Genomic DNA, 22,201 nt, shown 5'->3' on the forward strand with positions numbered 1-22,201 from the left:
ATCTCCTTGTTTCCTACCTGAAGCTCCCAGCACGCCAGGTGGACCATGACTCAGGTGAGATTTAGCAAAAGGAGCTGCCGCCTGGGGCAAGAGACCGGGCTGGATGGAGGGAGTGCGCACCACGGGGGCGTGGCGAGGGACCTGGATCCCGGCATCGTCGTCTTTACAGGGTGCCTGTGTGTCCTCATTCTCCAGAGACTGGGAGATGGATGACGTGGAGCTGGCTTCATCCAAGTCTTCGTAGTATCTCTGAGACAGGAAGGCTGACCGAGACAGGCTGGCTACAAAGCCCCAAACAAAACCCAAGTCAGTAACGAAGCAGCCCAAGAGCTATGTAATTTCCACTGTGGACAGACAAATAGCCAATCTGCAAAATGACTTAATTATTACTTATTTTAAGTGGAAGCAGCTATTGTCGAATGTGAATAAAGATGGTTTGAGGTCTCTGCTCAAATGGGGCTTTGAAATATCGAGCCATGTATGACGAGAACACTTTGACTGTGAAACAAAAAAATGTGAAGTGAGAGGCAGAATGAATGCTGGTGTGAAAGTGGGAGAGCTGGTGCCCTCAGCGGATCTCACAGGCAGAGTAATAACGTGTCAGAAAAGTAACAGAGAAGCTTCCGCATCACGGGGAAGTCGCACCACTGCTGTCACTTTTCCAACAATGATTTCTAAGAACAGGCCTAATGCAAACTGGTAACAACAGAAGGTCCTCAGTCCTGACTGCCTTAGACATTTGCAGTTAAATCTATTGATTCTTTTGATCAATTAGGTCTAAAAATACCGTCCCCATTAAAAACTAACTCCCCATTCTGCTCTTCCCCTCGGCCTCTGGCGACCACCGTTCTAGTTTGTCACTATGAATTTGACTGCTCTGCTTACTCACAGAAGTAGACTCATACAATATTTGTCTTTGTGACTGGCTTTTTCCTTAGCACAATATCCTAAAGTTTCATCCACAGTGTAGCATGTCAGAATTTCCTTCCTTTTTAAGATACGTATACACCCCATTTCACTTATCTATTCAATCCATTGGGTGTTTGGCTTGCTTTTACTTTCAGCTATTGTGAATAATGCTGTCATGAACATGAATGTACAGAATATCTGTTTGGGTTCCTACTCTCCAGTCTTTGGGGTATATGCCCACGGTGGATTGTTGGACCCTATGGTAATTATTTAGTTTTTTGAGGAACCACCAGCTGTGTTCTATAGTGCAGCACCCTTTACATTCCACTAACAGTGCACAAGGGGCCCAATTTGTCCACATCCTCACTAACACTTGTCATTTTCTGTTTTACAGTAAAGGTTTGTAAGTTTCTAATTAAAAAATATAAAAGTATGAAATTATAAATGCAACAGTCCCAGTCTCATTTTCAAAAAATCAAATTTATAGATACAAAGAAAAAAATTTAAGAGTAAACCAAAATGACATAATTGATGACATATTTGGGTTGAGGGATAAGAGTAACTTTTATTCTTCGTTATATTTTTCCACATTTTTCCAATTATCTACTAAGAGAAGGTATATATATGTTTAGATAATGGAAATGATTGTTAAAAAGATTTCACTTGCCTGTGACTATTACCTTACCTAATTTAGCTTTATATGATTACAGAAAAATTAATGAATGGTGGTACAGTAAGATTAAATTTCCATCCTATTTTAATTACCAAAAAAATAATTGGCTGTTGGTATAAAAAAACCAGTTTCAACTCAAAACAGAAAAAAGAAAAGCAGATACAAGCACAAAAGCAAAGCACTACTATGCCTGAAGCTGTGTATAACATGGTTATCTAGGTAATTTAATAGCAAAAACAAGTTTTTTTCACTGGTTATATGGCTTCTTTTCAGTAAGTGTTTTTAGCCATCATTTCCTAATCAGTGGGTTTTTCTCTATCTTCTTAAAAAAAAGAAGCCTTTTTCTCAAATACAATCTTACTCAAACCCCACACAAATCAGGGAAGTCAACTTTCTAAAGCAGAGGCTACGAACCGTGGAGCCAGCTCAGCGTCCCCAAACCCTTGGGAAGCACTGCCACTCAATCTGAGGACTGCAGAAAACAGGGAGGCAAAGCCAAAACCACCACTCGAGCTGCTTGGCCGAGCAGCTCCTACTCCAGCATTCAGATGCACAACAGGTTCTAGGGACATTTCCTCCAGCTCCTACTAGGAACCAAAAGGAAAACACAGACACAGACAGACACCCTCCCACTCCCACACCAGCTGTTCGGTTTGTGCTAAGAGTTCAGGCCCAGCTCCTTTACCTGGAGCAGTGGATCTCACTGGGGGGGTCTTCCTCTTGGCCAGGAAGTTCCTCAGCTGTGCCTGTTTCACAGGGGACAGTTTCGCTGCAAGAAATTCATGAGCCATAAATGCTTACAACCTTGTCAGTAGAAGAAAGAACACCAATAGCTAAGGACCGGGAAGAACGCACTTACCTGGTACTTTCGGCAAGGGTTTGGTGTGAGACTCTATGGTGGTTTTCAACAAAGCATTGCGCAGGCTTTCCAGGTCACTGTCAAAACTGAAGTGCGATAGTGTCATAGAGAAACCAACTATGACCAGAGAAACCTGAGGGGTGGGCGTGCATTGTCCTAAATATAAGCGCAAGAAATGAGAGCATCCCCCATTCAGAAACAGGCCATCTGACCAATCGATGTAATCAATCCAAAGGAAAGAGATGGCAACCACAGCATCACCCCGCTGCCCCCCCCGCCCCCCCTCCAGCACACGCACTGAGAGAGCTTCAGCAGAAGGGGCAATGAACACCTACACATCTGGCTTAACGGCGAAACACAAAACCACCCGGGGAACGTCAAGGGTAAACTGCCTAACTGCTAGGGTCTGAAAGTTCCCACACTCAAGCAAAATGACAAACCTAAACTCTGAAACAATTAAGTCAACCTAATCCTATCAGTTAATTTTCAAAAAAAACAATACTGTTACCATAGTGTCTACTATCATCTATTGAGCACCGGTTTCCTCACACGCACTACTGGATGCTTTCTAGACTGAATTTAACTCCCCAACATCCCCGGGAGGCATATATTGTTATCCCCATTTATTAAGCAAAGGAACAGAGGATCAGAGAGGGTGAGAAACCTGACCAGGGTCACACAGGTAACAGACAGTGGTCACTTTCAAACCCACATCTGAACCACTTTAAGACGATTCCACCGTACTCCCCAATATGTATCCATTCACTCAGCCACACTGACTGAGTGCAAGTAGCTAGAGACCCTTCTCCCGCACACCTGTGAGTGCTGCTCTGGGAGGGCGCCCCCGAGGGAAGGCGCCACTGGGAAGTGTGGTTGTAAAGTCGCAGCTGCTGGAGACTGTCCACCAGGCAGTTCAACCTCTTCCTCTGCTGGTTGATGATCTCCCGGTTGTTGGCCAGGGTGTTAAACAGCGTCTCTCGCTCCGGCACAAGCAGGCGCCTGTTGACAGCAATGAGAAAAGAATTCAACGTGAGCGGTTCAAGTACAGAAACCTCCCACAGAAGAAGAAGAAGACTACAACTATAACAGTGAAAAGACTAAAACAGAATCACTAGCGGACAGAAAGCATCAGGAAATACTAGAACATAAAAAAGGGACGAAAGCCTAGCAAGGATACAACATAACGAGGAAGGCCAGGCCTGCAGGCACAACTGGCACAATCCCAGAGGCCTTGGGTAGAACTGGGTGGGAGACGTGTCAACAACAGGGGGCAGATTCATTCAGCAACATACTTAGGACATGTGCTATTTCCTGTGTGTAAGTCACATTCAATAAAAGAAAAGGCCCAGGAAAGCCGATGGGAGTCAGTCATCTCTTCACATGCTGCCAAGAATCAGTGGGGGAGAGAGCACCAGGGAGAGAGCACGCCGGAGCAGCAAGGAACACCCACCCCAGGAACTGCAACAAGGAAGGGCCGGTTCCCTTTCCTTCAGGTGACAGGTTAGTTCAAAATAAAAAAAAATTATTTTTTTATTTTAAAATATATTTTTCATTTCAAAGAGGAAGGGAGAGGGAGAGATAGAATCATCAATGATGAGAGAGAATCACTGATTGGCTGCCTCCTGTATGCCCCCCCACTGGGGATTGAGTCTGCAACCTGGGCATATGCTTTGACCAGGAATTGAACCATGTTGTGACCTCCTGGTTCAAAGGTCGACCCTCAACCACTGAGTCACACAGCTGGGATCAAGATAAATGTTTAGCCGAAACCGGTTTGGCTCAGTGGATAGAGCGTCGGCCTGCGGACTGAAAGGTCCCAGGTTCGATTCCGGTCAAGGGCATGTACCTGGGTTGCGGGCACATCCCCAGTAGGAGATGTGCAGGAGGCAGCTGATCCATGTTTCTCTCTCATCGATGTTTCTAACTCTCTCTCTCCCTTCCTCTCTGTAAAAAATCAATAAAATATATTTTAAAAAAAAGATAAATGTTTAAAAACACATTTCAATAGGGTACAAGGTAATGCTTATACAAAGACCTAAACAGAAACGCTAGAAAACTGTATAGACTTAAGAATCTGAACTCTGAATAAAGGGAATTAAAAATAAAGCACATTAGGTAGTAAGTCCACAGAGCTGTCATAAAGGAGAAGCAAGCCCGGCTTCCCTGTTCTGAGAGAGACCTAACTGTCAAGCAGAGCAGGACACGCACATTGCCTGGTCACGCCGTCCTCTCCATGTGGCTGAACGTGAACTCAGAACTAGGGAGGGAGCTGTGAAATCTCTACTGGGGCCCCACTGCCACAGGGCCAGGTGCTCCAGGCCACAGGTGAGGAATCCTCCCCACAGTGTCTGAGGGACCAATGCTCACCTCTATCTCCCCTACCTATGTTCCAAGCAGATTCCTCAGGTTGGGCACAAAGCCATCCTCCACGTGGTACAATAGAACGCATTCAATTCTGCTCACTGAATTTTAAGCACATTCTGGCCCTGCCCCTGACATCCCACCCAGGCTGCCCCACTTAAAGTTCTGTGATCACACAGCTTTATAAACAGGTAAACAGAGCATTTCTTGGTTTGCTTCCCCACACGGCTAATCCACCGATCAAGTGTAGGTGTTTCAACATGGGACGCGTGGAGGGCTGACCTGTTTTTCCAATTTCTCATTGGCACACGACTATTCTAACAATGTACTGCATTCTGTTCCTTGTCATACCTTTGTCATCATTCCTCTCATCCTTCTAATTAGCCACACTAATCAGGAATGTTTCCTTAAAAAGAAAACTTGGAATATACAAGAGTATGAAGAAAAAATTCCTCTTAACCCCATCTCGCAGCTGTATCTGTGATTATATTGTCCGATTAATTTCCAGCCTCTTTTCAATGTTTAGTTCTCCATGTTGAGATCACCCAATATTTTGTCTTACCTTTTTCATATTACATATATCGTATCTAATAATCTGTATTTATAAAAGCCTAAGCAATCAGTCAACTAGCCGGTAGCTATGATGCGCACTGACCACCAGGGGGCAGGTGCTCAATGCAGGAGTGGAAACCACCGGCATGGAAACATGGAAGAGACTGATGAATCTCAGAGGGAAGGGGGGAGGGGGAGGGTGGGAAGAGATTAACCAAAGATTGTATATGCATACTAGAGGCCTGGTGCATGAATTTGTGTACCAGCAGGGTCCCTCGGCCTGGACTGTGGGGATTGGGCTGAAACCGGCTCTCCGACATCTCCTGAGGGGTCCCAGATTTCGAGAGAGGGCGCAGGCCAGGGCGAGGGACCCCACTGGTGCACAAATCCGTGCACTGGGCCTCTATAATCACCATCTTGTACACTCCCTGTAACATATCTTTAATGTGATATTTGGAGAACATGCTAGTCCATGGTTATGTCTGTATTAAGAGAAAGAGACCAGACTCTGAGCCCCTCCTCTAAGCCGTGGGTAAGCAGGGTTAATCCAATTTGTCTGCATCACAAGCTAGCTGAGCTGCGATATAAATTCTCTGATGCACGCTGTTGTGAGCACTGCTATTGTGTCTGCAGAACAAATATCTGGAAGCAGAAAGACGGGGTCGATGAGAGTGAACATTTCAGGGTTTTTATCCATGTTCCTAAATCTTTTGAAAAGGCGGCAGCACTATCTCCTGCCACCAGTGGGGGATGGGACCTTGCTTACTTTTGTTTTCTCTTTTGTTCCAGATGCTGATCCCACTCCAAGTCTAGAACATCATTCACATCTTGGACAGCAAACTTCACGTATTGATGAAGGCGCCGAATTTCCTACAAGAAAAAAAAAAAAGACTCCATTTTCCAGTAGCTTGGAGAAAGATGTATCAAAACAATCAAAATAATTTTCAATTATTTTTATATTGAGAACCATAATGAACAAAGAACACATACTAGGTTTTAACATAATCATCAGAACATTACAATCCAAATGAAATCCAGAAACTCAACCTTTCTGAGGGTGTGACAGAGAGGTGGTGTAAAGAAACAGAAACAGAAAGGGTGTCAGTCCAGGGCCTCCAGGGAACAAAAGTTCTTGCTTAGTTCTCATTTTTCAGTTCCTCTGAAGTAACTCAGCCTGGCCTAGGAATTTTCCGCTGCACTCCGGTACTCCGACAGGGCATCCATTTAGGTTTTGCTCCCCCACCCATGAAATTAACTGTACTAGAGACAAAATTATCCTACAAAACAGTGCTGAAAATAATTCTGAACCAATTATTCAGAACACAGAAGTCATCTCACCAATTGAGAAAATTTCATTTCTCCAAAACAAACAAAAAAATAGCATCAACACTAGAAAGTGCATTAAAATTCTTATCTATTAACTTATTTTAGGCCTGCAATAATTTTAAATTTTGATCCAGTGTTAACCTTCATGCTATACAACTTGACTTTCAAAAATGAACAATAAAGACGAAGCAGTCCATTAAATGTGTAAGCAAATGAAGACAATGTGCATACACAGGGAAAGCTCTCTGCATCTGTGTTTAAATGTAGCTTAAAATTATCCTTGGATAAGGGTACGTGTCCCAACTGAAAAAGAGGAAATGTCGTTGAAAGAGAGTCAAGCTGGTTCCAGGAAGTGGCAGTAACCTCAGCATCAAATGTAAATTTCAGCCAACACCTGGCTACGGGGAGGCCCTTTCTCTGAACACTCAGGCACAACGAGACCGCCGTGCATTAGCTCCCGAGTGCTCTCCCGATTTCATCTCTCAGAACACCCACGCTTCTTTTGCAGCCCATCACAAACACTTATTCTCTGTGGCCTAGCTGCTCCCCCGCCTGTAATCCCACAGGAACATATCCACACTGCGTTTGTGTGTTCCTCTTCCCCACTGCCACTTAGCCAGCTGGAGGGGCTGCACGTTGTAGTGTGTGGTCAAGAGCACAGGCTCTGAGCCAGACTGTCCAGGCTCAAGGGTCCAGCACCTACTAGTGGTGAGACATCGGTACTTCCAGGACATTTCTTTTGTACAGGGCATGAACTGATACATGCCAGCTACTATGGTCTATTTAGCACTATGAAAAGAGAAACTGACTTCTTTTTGAATGGGAGTGTTTCCCAATAGCTGTATGCTTTTCCTTTAGTTTGGACGCAGAGCAGGAGGTGAAAAGGCAGTAGGAAGCAAGTGTGACTAGATGAAGAGTGCAGGCCGTGTTTAGCACCCCCTTGCTAGGAGGGTTAATGTCCACCGTGGAGGAGCATCTAGGGATCCCTCAGGGCTGTGGACACAGCCAGGGCTCCTCCCCTTTCTGGGTGGAGGGACCATGTCTCTCCTTTTCCTACTGTCAGAGAGTTTATCAGGTGAGGCCTGTGGCGGTGGGTTTTCTGGGCAGAAGGGGTTCCTCCCGTGCTGGGTGAGGGTGACCAGCACTGCCCTCTGTGCCCCACTTCTACAGGGATTCTAGGCAAATGCAAGGAACTGGGCATGACCCCCCACCAAGCTGATGGTACAACAGTTTGGAATAAATTGAAAGATGAAAACAAAAACCAGATCTCACAAAGATAGAGAATAAGAATAATTAATTAACAATTAATGAGAAAAGTAGCGCTGCTAAATTATGGCACACAGGAAAGCACCCGGGCAAGAGGAGGTCTTGATTCTGGTTCCACTCCTACCACCACCACCGCCTTGGGCAGGCTCCCTCGCCTCTGAGGCTCACCGTCCTCATCTGTACACTGGGATCGGAAACTTGAGTCTTACAGAGCAGCTGGTTTTAAAGACTAGAAATAATGTGTAAAAAACACCCGGCAGAGTACCTGGTGCTCAATGAGTAGTTGCTACTTTAATAGTTATTATTCATGACTTGATTTCTCAATGTATCTTTTTCAACAGCATACTTTCTACCAAGCTGAGGGTTTAGTTAAGAATTCCATTTTTGTTTAATCCAAAAAGCATTACGTGGAAGAGTCCCATTTTCTCTATCAGTTAAGGAAGTCTATGGGGAACAGGTAAATTACTCACAGGAAGTGAGCCAATTCGTAAGACAGTCGCCCGAACCCAGGCTTCGAGGAGAACAGCGAGGCCCTGCTGCCAGTGCTCTGCTGGCTCCTACCTGGAGCTGCGCCTCACTCCTGGGGTCCAGGGGTCTCCTGTAGAGCAAGTGCCGGTATCCCGAGTCACGGTTCCTCGCACTCTGCTCCCTGGCTTCTTCAACACCAGCGAAGCCCTCAAGTAGAGTTGTTTTCAGGGCGCTTATATCTCCATGAAGAGACTACGAAAGGAATAGAATGTACTGATACAAAAAGTGGTATTTCTAAGAAATTAACCTTTCTGTTCTGGATCAAGGAAGGTGGTGCTTCTCAAACAGTTAACATGGTGAACACTGAATACAGTTAATAGTCACGCAAAAAAAGAATTTCACTGCTTAGAGAAAGATACCAATGTTCTTTTTTTCCCCTGTAATTTTGTGTTGTTGTTAATCCTCTTCCAAGGATTTTTTTCTCCATTGATTTTTAGAGAGAGTGAAAGGGAGAGAGAAACATCGATGTGAAAGAGATATACTGATTAGTTGCCTCCCACATGTGCCCTGACCAGGGCAAGGGATCGAGCCTGTAACAGAAGTATGTGCCCTTGACCAGAATCAAACCCGGGATCCTTCAGTCCACAGGCTGATGCTCCAACCACTGATCCAAACTGACTGGGGCTTTTTTTTTTTAATTTTCTTTTTTCTCTTTTTTAGTCTACCAATGTTCATTTAAAAAATTATTTTTCTTTCTCATTAAGAAACCATTTCGGCTCGGCTGGTGTGGCTCAGTGGTTGAACGTAGACCACGAACCAGGAGGTCACAGTTTGATCCCCAGTAGGGGGCGTGCACGAGGCAGCCAATCAATAAGTCTTATCATCGATATTTCTCTCTCTCTCTCCCTTCCTCTCTGAAATCAATAAAAAATCTATTTTTTTTAAAAAAGAAGAAAGAAACCATTTCTAACGATTGAAAATTCAGAGAATAAGTATTAACAGTAGCTGTAATCTTACTGAAGGCAGTCACTGCTAACACCCTGGAGAACTTACCCTTTCAAACATTCGAAAGTAAATTTTCAAATACTACTTTAACAACTGGCAACTTTATGGAGTGCCTTGTACGTGTCAATAGGGTAGGAACTCTTATCAGTCCACTTCCCATGAGAAAACTAAAACAGAGCAGCTAGATTAACTTGCCCAAAGTCATCTAGTTTATTAAGTGCTAAAGGTAGAATCTGAACTTGGGCATTCCTCCGTGAACGACTCACACACATAAGAAACAACACTGTGGTCCTTGAAGAAAAAGCATACACAGCCATGGAGTACTAGGAGCACAACTGTTAAGAGTGCAATCAACTTCGCAAGACCATCCGTAAATACGAACCTCGGTGGTGTCTTTAATCTCCAAAAGAAAGCCATGCAGGTCATCCGATTCTGTCCGCAGCATCTTCATCTCCTCAGAGGTTCCCACTTGGAAACAGGCTTTCGCAGTTCGAGCTTTCAGCTCTTCCAGCTCCTTCTGAAAGTGCGCGATCTGCAGAAGCCACACACAAGGAGACTTCTTAGTTCGAATGGCACAGCAGTCACGTCACCGCTACTGGGCTCACTGACAGCACAGACTCTTGGGACACGCCAAGGCTCAAAGCCAGAATGAAACAGCCATGTGGGAAAAACATGCAGGAGCAAGCTTACCTCCTCGCCAATTCCAACTATCACAGGGTCTGACTCTTTCCACTGATGTCCCTGCTTTTCTGTCACAGGAGTCGCAAGTGACTTTGCCTGAAATGGAAGGCAAAACATTTAAAATGTACCCAATACTCCAAGTACGGCTTCTTGAAGCAATGGGTTCCATGCCTATCACAGGTAGTGTCACTCTTGTAACACTCGTTCCGTCATTCATTCCTTTGAGCCTGGATTTACTGGGTATCTGCTTGGTAGAAGGCACACTTAGACAGTGGAGAAGAGGTTAACAAGATAAATGAGATCCCTACACTCAGGGAACGTATCTTCTACTGGGATAAAACAAATAATAAAAAGTAAACAAATCAGATAAATTTCAGCTGGTGATAGTGATATGGAATAGTAAACAGGAACATATAAAGAGAATAAAAGGGGGGACTACTTGAGGTGAGGTGACCCTATAGCAATTAACATAGAGTTTTTAAAATGTATATGTATTGCCCTAGCCGGCTTGGCTCAGTGGATAGAGCTTCAGCCTTCGGACTGAAGGGTTCCAGGTTCGATTCCGGCCAAGGGCACATGCCTGGGTTGCAGGCTCAATCCCCAGTAGGGGGCATGCAAGAGGCAGCCGATCAATGATTCTCTCTCATCATTGATGTTTCTCTCTCTCTCTCCTCCCTTCCTCTCTGAAATCAATAAAGAAATATATTTTAAAAAAATGTATATGTATTCATTAAAACAGCAAACATTTATTTAACAAACACCATGTGTCCAGCACTGTGCCAAAAGCCAGACCTGTGAACTATTTACTGTGTGCCTGTACTGTGTGCTGAGGGCAAGTGGGGGTTGGCTGAGAGAGTGACAGAAGAAAAGACATGACTCCTGTTCTGAGGATACTAACATAATCTAGTGGGAAACTGACATAAAATCATCTTTAAGTTATACCATAAAAATAAACTGAGATGACAGACTGTAGATCTAAATATGAAAAGATAATAAAGCTTTTAGATAAACATAGGAGGGGAACACTTTGTAAAGTATGACTGTCTAACCACGATGCTGTACACCTAAAACTAACACAAAATAATACTGAAAGTAAACTGTAATTGAAAAATAAAAAGGAAAATATCTTTTTACCTTGGAATAGGAAATGATTTCTTAAAATAGAATACAGAAAGAACTAATCATAGAATAAAAATTGATATATGAAACTAAATTAAAATTAAGAATTTGCAGTCATCAAAAGAAACCATAAATAGAATGAAAAGGCAATTCACATACTAAGAAAGTAGTTACATTATATGTGTGTGCGCGTATGTGCATTTATATGTGTGGAACTAACTCTTACAAATCACTAAGAAAAAGACAGAAAACTCAATAGAAAAATGAGTAAAAAAACGTGAACAGTCACCCGTATTCACATGACCAATAATCATATGGAAAAACTCAATTTTACTGGTCATTAGGGAAATACAAGTTGAAACCACAAAATACACCAACAATAAACGATGAAAAATACCAAGATTGGTGAAGACATGGAACAGCTGAACGCGCATACATGCCTGGGAATTGTGAGGAATAAAAGCACCATCTAGGACCAGCAATTCCACATGGATATTTACTCAACAGAAATGCATACGTTGAGTAACATCACCTAGCAGGGTCACTGCAACACTGTTCACATAATTCAAACCTGGGAGCTGCTGGCATGCCCACTGAGATGGAATGAACACATGTAGGATAGCCACCCCATATGATATAGATAAACCTCACCAACATAATGATGAGCAAAACAGCCAGATACAAGAATACATGCCGTGTGATTCCGTTTATAGAAGGTACAGACAGGCTAAGCTAAGCTGTACTGTCAGAAATTATGACAGCTGAGCCCCTTTGGCAAGGTAGCAACTGGAAAGGAACAGACGAGGGGCATTCTGGGGTCCCAGTCACATTCCATTCCTCAATCTGAGTGTTGGTTACCCAGGTGTATCCAGCTGGTGATAATTCACTTAGGTGTGTGTGTCTCGCATGAGTACTTCTGTATACAATATGTCAATAAAAGTTAAATAAGTAAAATCAACCGAGATGGTGAGGAAAAGGGGCACTGGATAGATTTATTGATTACTTTGAGAATAAGAGAAAAATCAGATGCCATGGTATTTTCAGACAAGAGACTACGACAAACTGAGAGGGTCAGGTCCTGCGTAAGCTCAGGACCCAGCAGAGGAAAGGGCGCAAAGACTCTAGAGCTGAGATACATTTGTAATGTGAGCACAGAGCACACATTACAAATACTCAAAACTCACATATTTCCCACCACACAGTCCTAAGAACTATTGCAAAAGTGTAAATTCTAAAACACAAAAACCCATTTTATAAACATGTCTGCAGGGGCAGTAAATGAACAGGCAGAGGATTGCGAGTGAGGTTCAAGTACCTGGGGAGAGCCCGCCTTGGCCACCGGAGCGGTTATCCTGGGTGATTTCTGCCCCACTGAGGACACTGGGCCTGGGCCGCCATGAGCAGATCGCCCTGCCAGAACAAGAAGTCCGTTAAAACAGACAGCATTTACTCCCGATACTTCTCCCATCTCAAGTGCCCTTTCCTCAAACAATAGTAAAGATTCGAATTGTCCCTGGCCCCTTTTATGATCTTTGTCATCACTGTGGAGTGATGGCCACAGCTGTGTTAGCCCCGGTTCCAGGATAACTAAAAAGCACGCATTCCATTTTTAGCTTCGGGAATTCTTTCATAAAGCAGATAAAACTAGGGTGTCTCTGAGAACAGGCAGGAGAACTTATGGGCAGGCCCAGGCCAGTCAGCTGGCCCCTCCTTCCTCCTCACAGAGGCTCCTGGTGCACCTCAGGGAACTGAGGACAGTTTAAACCATCAGATGAGACCAATGATCCCCATCACCTTGTAAGAACTCACAGGGTCGTCGGACCCTCCTGGAAGCCTCTAACACTGTGGTTCTCAACCTTCCTAATGCCGCGACCCTTAATACAGTTCCTCATGTTGTGGTGACCCCCAACCATAACATTATTTTCGTTGCTACTTCATAACTGTAATTCTGCTACTGTTATGAATCGTAATATAAATATCTGATATGCAGGATGTATTTTTATTGTTACAAATTGAACATAATTAAAGCATAGTGATGAATCACAAAAACAATATGTAATTATATATGTGTTTTCCGATGGTCTTAGGTGACCCCCGTGAAAGGGTCGTTTGCCTCCAAAGGGGTTTCGACCCACAGGTTGAGAACCACTGCTCTAACACAAGGCTCACCCACTGCGCGTTAGAATCATCAGGGGAACTTTTATTTTTTAAAATATATTTTATTAATTTTTTACAGAGAGGGATAGAGAGTTAGAAAGATCGATGAGAGAGAAACACCAATTCAGCTGCTTCCTGCACACTCCCTACTGGGGATGTGCCTGCAACCAAGGTACATGCCCTTGACTGGAATCGAACCTGGGACCCTTTAGTCCGCAGGCCAACGCTCTATCCACTGAGCCAAACTGGTCAGGGCAATCAGGAAAACTTTTAAAAGAAAACAAACACACCATCTGGCCTGAGTGTGCACCGAAAGGCTGGCAGTTCAATTCCCAGTCATGGTACATATCTGGGTTACGAGTTTGATGCAGTTGGAGAGTGTGCAGAAGGCAAGCAATTGATGTTTCTCCCTCACACTGATTTTTTCTCTCTCTCTCCTCCACTCTCCCTTCCTCTCTCTCAGCATGTCCTCAGGTGAGGATAAAAATAAAATACTAAAAATAAAAATACAAACATACCAAAACCCCAAGTGTCACTCCAGAGAGTCTGATTACACTACTAGGGGATGGATCTCCCATGAGTCTAGTGTGCAACTGGGACTGAGAACCAATAAACTAGGACCCCTCCCCCCCAAACTTTAAGAATTAAATAATGGCACAGGGTGGGGCAGATTTGGGTGGTGAGCAGCAGAAAGTAAGAAAGTAAATGTGGACTAAGATTCCAGTTTTCTCTCCCAAACCATAAAGAGACATGAAAAGACTAAGGCGAGGCTTCTGAACTTTTGGGTCTTATACGATGCCTTCAGAATCTCATGAAAAGTCCTAGCATGACGTGACTGGCAAACCCCGCAACGCAGCCCTTTCTCCTGAGCAGCAGGTAAAGAGATGATTTCAGGCATTTCACAGCTCAATGCCTGCTTGATATTTACCGAAATAAAATTATTCTCATCACACAAACACCAAATGGTTACCTAAATGTCTGGCTAGGTATTACTGCTGGCATTCATGACAATAACCAAGTTAAAAACTGAGACAGGTCTGGCAAACACCACCTTAAGCAATGGACCAAAGAACATCACTATGTCAGGACAAACCAATCATGCGGTGTGATGCGCGTCACCTATGTGGTGTTACTGCTCAAAACGCTTAACCTGAACCTCATCATGCAGGAAACTAGGTCCAAAGTGAGGGACCGCCCACAAACCTACTGGCCTGACCTCTTCCAAAATGTCAGTGCTGTGAAGACAAAAAGGTGGCAAATGTATGAGACTGAGACTGAGACCCAGTTGGAATATATTGTGATCACTGATTGGCTCCTGGCTTAAAGGGGGAGACTCCATAAAAACCATTATGGGGATAACTGTAGAAATGTGCATATGGGTGATAGATTATTGTTAAATTTCCTGCAGTGACAATGGATTGTGTGCCCTTGTTTTTAGTAGAGATACTGAAGTACTTAGATGTGAAGTGTTTCATGTTGTAATTAACTTTCAAAGGTTTTAGGAAAAAATGTATTATAACAAATGGTGCACAATGTTAGCAAGTGTTGAATTTTGGTGAAGGGTATAGTATCTATATATATAAAATAAGAGAATAAGCTAAATAACAGGGATGTCATAACGGGTTGATCGGACAGGAGGTTGGGTGAGCAGCGTTGGGGGCGGGGCAGCAGGGGCCTCCGCGCGCCTGCGCTGGAGGAGGGCCCGATCAGCAGCGGCCACGGCTGCTTCAAGGGCTGGAGAGGGAGGCAGGGCTGGACCGGCAGCGGTCATGGCTGTGGGGGGCCCAGGGAAGGAGTCAGGGCCAGACCGGCGACTTGAGGGTGGGCAGTTCCTTGCGATTTCGAATCACGCGCTGGGCTCCTAGTTCATGATATAACTTTTGCAACATTTCTGCAGGTTTGGTAGGAAAAAAAGGTAATTTGCTCTTGGAGTTTCATAATGCACTTCAATTCAACCTGGCTATAATAATTATTTCCACGATGATCTTTATTTAATAAATCTGCTCACAGTAGGGCTGAGTATGAAAATTCAAGACAGCCACTAGAGGCAATAGTGTGACAGCCACCGAGGCTTAAAGAATTGTTCTGTTCTGGCCCTTCACAGGGGGCAGGCTCCCAGGGAAGATAAAGGCTGGACAACTCGCATCATCAAGTGTCAAGTGCGCAGGAGGAGTGTCAGAGAAGGCGTGGCAGCCCTGAGGCCACTGCGAAGCCTCCCAAGGCAGACAGCAGAGTGTGTGTCATAGCACGTCAGTGTGAGATACAGGAGGCATGAAAAAATAACCAAGTCCAACTACCTTAGCTGAGCTTAACTATTGAGAGATGCTAATCTGAGAATGCAGGATGGAGCTCTAAAGCAGTGTATTTAAACCCTACCTGATGCTGAGGGGGAGGCTGAGGACTTGGCTGACACGGAGCCAGATGCTGCTGAGAGGGGCGTGGGGTGGCTGAGAGGTCCGGAAGAAGCTGGCTTGGAGGCGGAGAAGGGCAGCATCGGGGGTGTGCTCGGTGTGCTGTTAGGAGCAGAGGCAGCCACGGCAGTGAACCTGGGAACGGCAGCCCGAATGCATCAGAATAGCCTGCTGAAGACTCTTCCGTGCTGCTCATGAGCAAAGTCATCAAAGGATAACCTACTATCCATACTTTTTAGCCTTCAAGAAATGTAAATGTTTAGCCACTTTTTATAAAAGGTGAAAGCTGCAAGAAACATTGGTCTGATCTTCTGCTTATTTAGGAATGAGTTAGTCAATAAAAATATCAAATAAATACTTAACAGGAAAATGAAACTAAGTCTATCATGATACGAAATATTTTCTATTCTATCAAGCTGAGTAGAGCAAAAGGGTGGGACTCAGTTATGCTTAGGAGAGTTCAGTAACCTCGTTTTGCCAACATTATTGAGAGCTCGTTGTGGGTGATCACAGCCTCTGAGGAGTGAGAGGAAGAGGGAAGCAGGTCACCCTCTTTGGGATGTTCAGTCCATGGGGAATGTCAGGTAAGTTTCACCTAAAGAGCAAACGTCTGTAAACAATCTCAACATCCAGCATTCAATGACTGGGACAGTAAATTAACATGCAGCCACAAAATAGAACACTAGGCAACTATTAGAATGAAGTGACTGTGTGACAATTCAACATCGGCAATGACAATGGTGGCAGTGGTGACAACACCTCCACAGCCACGAAAGAGTCCAGATGAGTGTGGGAGTGCTGGTAGTGTTTACTCCGGATGGCTGTCTTGGGAAGGGCTACGAGGTCTAAGGAATCACTTCGTTCAGGAGGCTTACAGTCTAGTGGGGAGAACACCACAAGCAGATAAAGAAGTAAAAAGTAAGATGAGTGAGCTGGTCGATCCAGATCTGGAGGGAACTGGGATACCAAGTTACGAAGTTTGGGCTGTACTCGGAGCAACGAGAAGGCACGGGGCTGCCAAGCAGGAGTCATCCGATGTGAATACAATTTCACGCGGTCACTGGTGGCCACATAGAAAACAGTGCAGAGTCTCAAGGGTGGACAAGAGATTCACTTCCCCTACAGGATATATACTTTGTGTGGCTACATTTTTTAAATAAGGGATATCACCTACATTTGAAACCTGAAAAAGCAAAAAACTATTTAAATATAAAGCTATAATAATAATAATAATAATAATAATAATCTAAGAAACCCTTCTGGACACGAATGAAATGCAAACCTTTTATGTTATTTGGATTTTTGTCATTTGCTAGTATTACTTTGGGAAAAAATGAAAAACAAACAAAAACCCCCACAGAAAGTCACTGAGTAACTGCACTCACAGCAGCTGTTTTCGGTGAACAACACGGGTACCCCCTCCTACCCTACGGGAAAATCAAACCCAAGTGCCACTTACTTTTCGCCAAGGTTGAGCTTGACAGCAGAGGCTGAGGGTGGGAAGGAGGGCTTCAATCCAATGCCGGGAGTGGACGCACTTGGCATTGGTGTGCTTTCCAAAGGAGGCTTAAAACCCGATGAGCCAAAGGAGAACGAAGCAGCTGCGGGTGCCATGGGAGAGGCCGCGGGCGCCATGGGAGAGGTCGCGGGCGTGGGCGCCAGGGAGGCTTGAGGAGGAGCGAATGAAAAGGTGGCTGCACCGGAGCCCACTGCTGCTTTTGAAGTGTCAGAACCACTGGGGTACGGAGGGGGCTCCCCAGCAACAGACCCAGATGATTTCAAGGACGAAGAACCAAAGGAGAACGCGGCAGAGGCCCCCACAGCAGAGGGCAGAGAGAAGGTGGCGGTGGGAGCAGCCGGCAGGGAAGGTGGAACGGAGACAGGAGCTGCAGCTGCTGAAGCCTCGGGTTTCTGCGGGATGGGCGAGGTTGGGGTCGTGGGAATACTTCCTGCGATGAAGAAATGGGGGAAGGGACGAGTCAACACCATACAGCGGAGGGCCACATAACAGAAGGCCAGCGGAAAGGGTTTGTGGCAGAAGGAAGCCAGAAATGAAGGTCCTGCTGCATGAAGGAGAAAGAAACACGGGAGATGGAGCTGCTGGTTCACGTTCCACAGCAAACGTTCCCTAGAAGATGACAGAGCTTTGAAGGAAAAGGAAACGGGGGAAGACGTTAGACTGACTAACAGCACTTCATGGATGCCCAGCTGAGTAATACAGAAAAGTACACTTCTCAACGTGAAAAGCAAGTCATCTGGCAACATTGCATCCCAATCAGGAAAGCTTGTAATTCACATCTCTACCTGTAAGTCACTGAAAGCAAGTTCAGGTGAATAAAGATACACACAAAAGCACATATACACTGTATCTCAAAGGAGGCAAAAATGAGTTTAGTCTCTGAGAGGTTAACTTAATAAATCCAGAAATGACAAAAAGGCCTGACTGGTGTTGCTCAGTGGTTGAGCGTCAACCCATGAACCAGGAGGTCATGGTTTATTCCCTGTCAGGACACATGTCCGGGTTGCAGGCTCGTCTCTCATCATTGATGTTTTTTTTTTTTCCTCCCTCTCCCTTCCTCTCTGAAATCAATACAAATGTTTTTTTTAAAAAGAACCACAAAGGATTAAGATTTGACTATATAAAAAGATAGTTACATAACTAAAAGGTAAATTAAAAAAATCTGCAGCAAGAATGAATACAGATTGAGATTTGAAAATTTTAAGACTCTAATAGACAAAAGCTGGGAAACTAATTCACAAAAAATAAATATACTTAATCTCTCTAATAAAATAAATGTAAATAACCAGTTTTTATTTTAAAAATGAATCTTTTAAGTATTTTTATGTACACATTTTTCTCATAGTATATAGTGCTTTTTATGATATATCACATTAACTCTTTCCTTTCCATACATATCATTCTCAATAGTTACAAGGCACTCAGTGTATGAATGCACAATCATTTACTTACGCAATCCCTTATGATAAAACCTGCCCTCAGGATTCCGACCATATACTGTACAGTCCCACAATAGGGTATTGTTGGTAAACTATCTGATGGGGCCCACTGGCCGAGCTTCCTTTTCCTCTGAAGTGAAGTACAGGTTGGAGAATAGAGCTCGTGAGTGAGGGAAGGCAAGTGTGTGCATGTTTGTTCAAAGAAAAACGGAGTCCCCGATGCAGTAAGAATGACTGTCCCGAGATAACTGTATTCTCACATACTTCCCTCCTTGGGAAGAGCCCTGTACCGGCCCCTGGCGTTCCTTTCTGCTGAAGGGGAGACATACCTGATGACCTGGGCTGGCGCTCTCCCTCCAGTGGGAGCGGCTCCGGTGTCCTGATGAGGGACCTCACTCCGGGATTCTGGTTGATCATGTAAAATGGACAGAGCACACCATCTGTTGAGAGTAACAGAAGAACCGGAGCCGGAGGAAGAGTCTTCTCATCAGCTGTTAAAAAAGAAACAAAAGTGAAGAAAGAGGGAAGGACTGCCTGGGCCAGAAGGGGCTGACAGCCCACAGCTCCAGGCAGCTCCCTCGGGCCAAGTCTCAACAGCTTTCTCCCAACCACCCTTCCCAGAGCCACTGCCTTGGCCGGATGGCCACCGTCCGCCAGGCCTGCATGGAGGCTCCTGATTGACAGCCACCATCCGCTGGGCGCGCATCGAGGCCCAGCCGTCCGGGAGCAGCTCGGACTCTCCCAAAGCTTCCTGGATTTTCCCAAGGGCCCCGGTGCCGGGAGATAAGGTCAGCGCTCCCCTGTCCAAAACAGGAGTCTCCAGGAAGTGGCTGGTTTGGTAGAAAAATGAGACTAGACTCTTTAGAAAACACAGAGTAGGACACAAAGGTGAGTCAAACTATACTCACTGACAGCTGAATCACAAGCATGGATTTTGTCAAGTGCCCGCAGCTCCAGGCAGCTCCCTCTGGGGAAGTCTCAACAGCTTCTTCCCAACCACCCTTCCCAGAGCCGCTGCCTTGGTCGGATGGCCACCGTCCGCCAGGCCTGCATGGAGGCTCCTGATTGACAGCCACCATCCGCTGGGCGCGCATCGAGGCCCAGCCGTCCAGGAGCAGCTCGGACTCTCCCAAAGCTCCCTGGATTTTCCCGAGGGCCCCGGTGTTGGGAGATAAGGTCAGCGCTCCCCTGACCAGAACAGGAGTCTCCAGGAAGTGGCTGGTTTGGTAGAAAAATGGGACTAGACTCTTTAGAAAACACAGAGTAGGACACAAAGGTGAGTCAAACTATACTCACTGACAGCTGAATCACAAGCATGGATTTTGTCAAGTAAGACTTTAAGAGAATTGGAGTAAAAGAGCTAATCACACCAAATAACCTGACCCGGGAAAGGATGAGGAACCACGTGGTGCACGACAGGGACCCTCTCTAACTGAAGCACCAAAGAATATGGCTTCGCTGCACATGCGCAATCCATGGGGCTGCAGCTCTGCCCAGCTCCAGCCGGGAGCAGCTCCACATAGAGCACACACCCAGGCCTAGTTCAGAGGCTAAGCCGTGCCTTCAAACCAAGTGCTGCTACACAGAACCGGCCTAGGGCACTGCTCCCTGGGCAGGTCACTGGGGAACTGGAATGGGCAGAGAAGCAAAACTGAAACCCCCGGGTATACTAGACTTCCGCCTTGTTCTAAAGTGTAAAGATACAGACAGATGCGAGTGCGTCTGGCCTCGGTCTCTCCCATAAGTGTCCATGACAATTAGTTCAGTGCTGTCATACGTGCTTCCAGGAGCAATGTGCTACCAGTTCACAGTGCCCAGCAGAGCAGATTCCGCCAGGAACATGGAGAACTGGACTTAAATATTATCCAGTGTGCCCTGATCAGTTTGGCTCAGTGGATAGAGCGTCTGCCTGCGGACTCAAGGGTCCCAGGTTCAATTCCAGTCAAGGGCATGTGCCTTGGTTGCGGGCACATCCCCAGTAGGGGGTGTGCAGGAGGCAGCTGATCGATGTTTCTCTCTCATTGATGTTTCTAACTCTCTATCCCTCTCCCTTCCTCTCTGTAAAAATCAATAAAATATATTTTTTTAAAAAATGTTAACCAGTGTCAGAAATGATGTGCTGAGCGACATCAGGCTACACTTACTGATGGCAATTTCCACCTGGTTAGTATAGTCTATGGCCACTCCCATGGGCAAGGAGTCATCATTCTTGTCTGTCACAGGCAGTTCAGCTCGACTAGAATCCTCTAGGAGCCACGATTCCCAATTAATCTGAAAAGGAGAAGCAGAGAAAATGCACGGTGGTCAGAGCTCGGCACTGGCTCCTCCCAGTACTGTGCAGACATGAGAGAAAGGACAACTCGCACGGGCAGACTTAGGTGTGGACCGAGACTGAACTCTGGAGAGAGAGTCTAAAAGTCACGACTATCCCATGAAGCAAGAGGTTAATTTTCCAAATCAACCATCCCTCTGCTCCTGGGGCACCAAGTCCCTGCCTTGTGCATAAACCAGTGATGGCGAACCGTTTGACCTCGGCGTGTCAGCGTTTTGAAAAACCCTAACTTAACTCTGTGCCATGTCACATATAGAAATTTTTTGATATTTGCAACCATAGTAAAACAAAGATTTATATTTTTGATATTTATTTTATATATTTAAATGCCATTTAACAAAGAAAAATCAACCAAAAAAATGAGTTCACGTGTCACCTCTGACACGCGTGTCATAGGCTCGCCATCACTGGTCTAAACTATATGACATTAAACTGATGGAAGCTGTTAGCAGAGCCCAGCAAGGACCCACGATTCAGAGTCAGAATGATGGACTTGACAATAAGCTAAGTGAGTGGGAGACACTGCCATTCACAGGATGTTCAGTGGTGAAAGGAACAAGAAATCAAGCCCACAGCATCTACTAAATGCAAAAAGATTTACACATGCGCCTTTTAGATAGCAGGCACACGGAACTTCCAATGGCGTGAGGTTCTCAGCAATCTTCCAACTAAGACTAGGGGTCCTCAAACTACGGCCCGCAGGCCACATGCAAATACAAATATTGTATTTGTTCCCGTTTTGTTTTTTTACTTCAAAATAAGATATGTGCAGTGTGCATAGGAATTTGTTCATAGTTTTTTTAAAACTATAGTCCGGCCCTCCAACGGCCTGAGGGACAGTGAACTGGCCCCCTGTTTAAAAAGTTTGAAGACCCCTGGCTAAGACTTCCCAGAAACCCCCTTTCCTTAAGTTTGCTTGAGTGGGCTCTGTTCCTTCCAACAAATGATTTCTGACTTTTAAAATCACTAACATTTTGTCTGACATTCAGCATTGACCAAAACTGGCAACACGAATCAAAGGGAACAGTGTTCAATGAGTAAGTGAGAAAAACAAGAAGCTGTCCAGGCAAGGGAACATATCGCATTCCATGACTTAGCTATGGCATGAGCAACACTCGCATGCA

General features: G+C 45.1%; 1 protein-coding gene across 3 annotated transcripts in view; it reads right to left on the bottom strand.

The window, feature by feature from the left end:
- NUP214 (nucleoporin 214kDa) overlaps window positions 1-22,201 on the bottom strand; it is a 78,624-nt gene that overhangs the window by 44,191 nt on the left and 12,232 nt on the right. For 2 of the 3 annotated variants that reach the window (XM_005882143.2, XM_014529882.1), the window contains exons 10-22: window positions 20,890-21,016; window positions 19,075-19,236; window positions 17,247-17,736; window positions 15,753-15,922; window positions 12,535-12,629; window positions 10,110-10,196; window positions 9,802-9,951; window positions 8,508-8,666; window positions 6,121-6,224; window positions 3,258-3,440; window positions 2,442-2,527; window positions 2,268-2,351; window positions 18-281 (exon numbers count right to left, since the gene is read on the bottom strand). In XM_005882143.2, coding sequence (XP_005882205.1) covers window positions 18-281; window positions 2,268-2,351; window positions 2,442-2,527; window positions 3,258-3,440; window positions 6,121-6,224; window positions 8,508-8,666; window positions 9,802-9,951; window positions 10,110-10,196; window positions 12,535-12,629; window positions 15,753-15,922; window positions 17,247-17,736; window positions 19,075-19,236; window positions 20,890-21,016 — 2,161 coding nt within the window. The remainder of the gene's footprint in view (window positions 1-17; window positions 282-2,267; window positions 2,352-2,441; window positions 2,528-3,257; window positions 3,441-6,120; window positions 6,225-8,507; window positions 8,667-9,801; window positions 9,952-10,109; window positions 10,197-12,534; window positions 12,630-15,752; window positions 15,923-17,246; window positions 17,737-19,074; window positions 19,237-20,889; window positions 21,017-22,201) is intronic. The other variant, XM_014529883.1, reaches the window with a different exon arrangement.

The sequence above is a fragment of the Myotis brandtii genome, unplaced genomic scaffold (assembly GCF_000412655.1).
Source record: "Myotis brandtii unplaced genomic scaffold, ASM41265v1 scaffold699, whole genome shotgun sequence".
Lineage (NCBI taxonomy): Eukaryota > Metazoa > Chordata > Mammalia > Chiroptera > Vespertilionidae > Myotis > Myotis brandtii.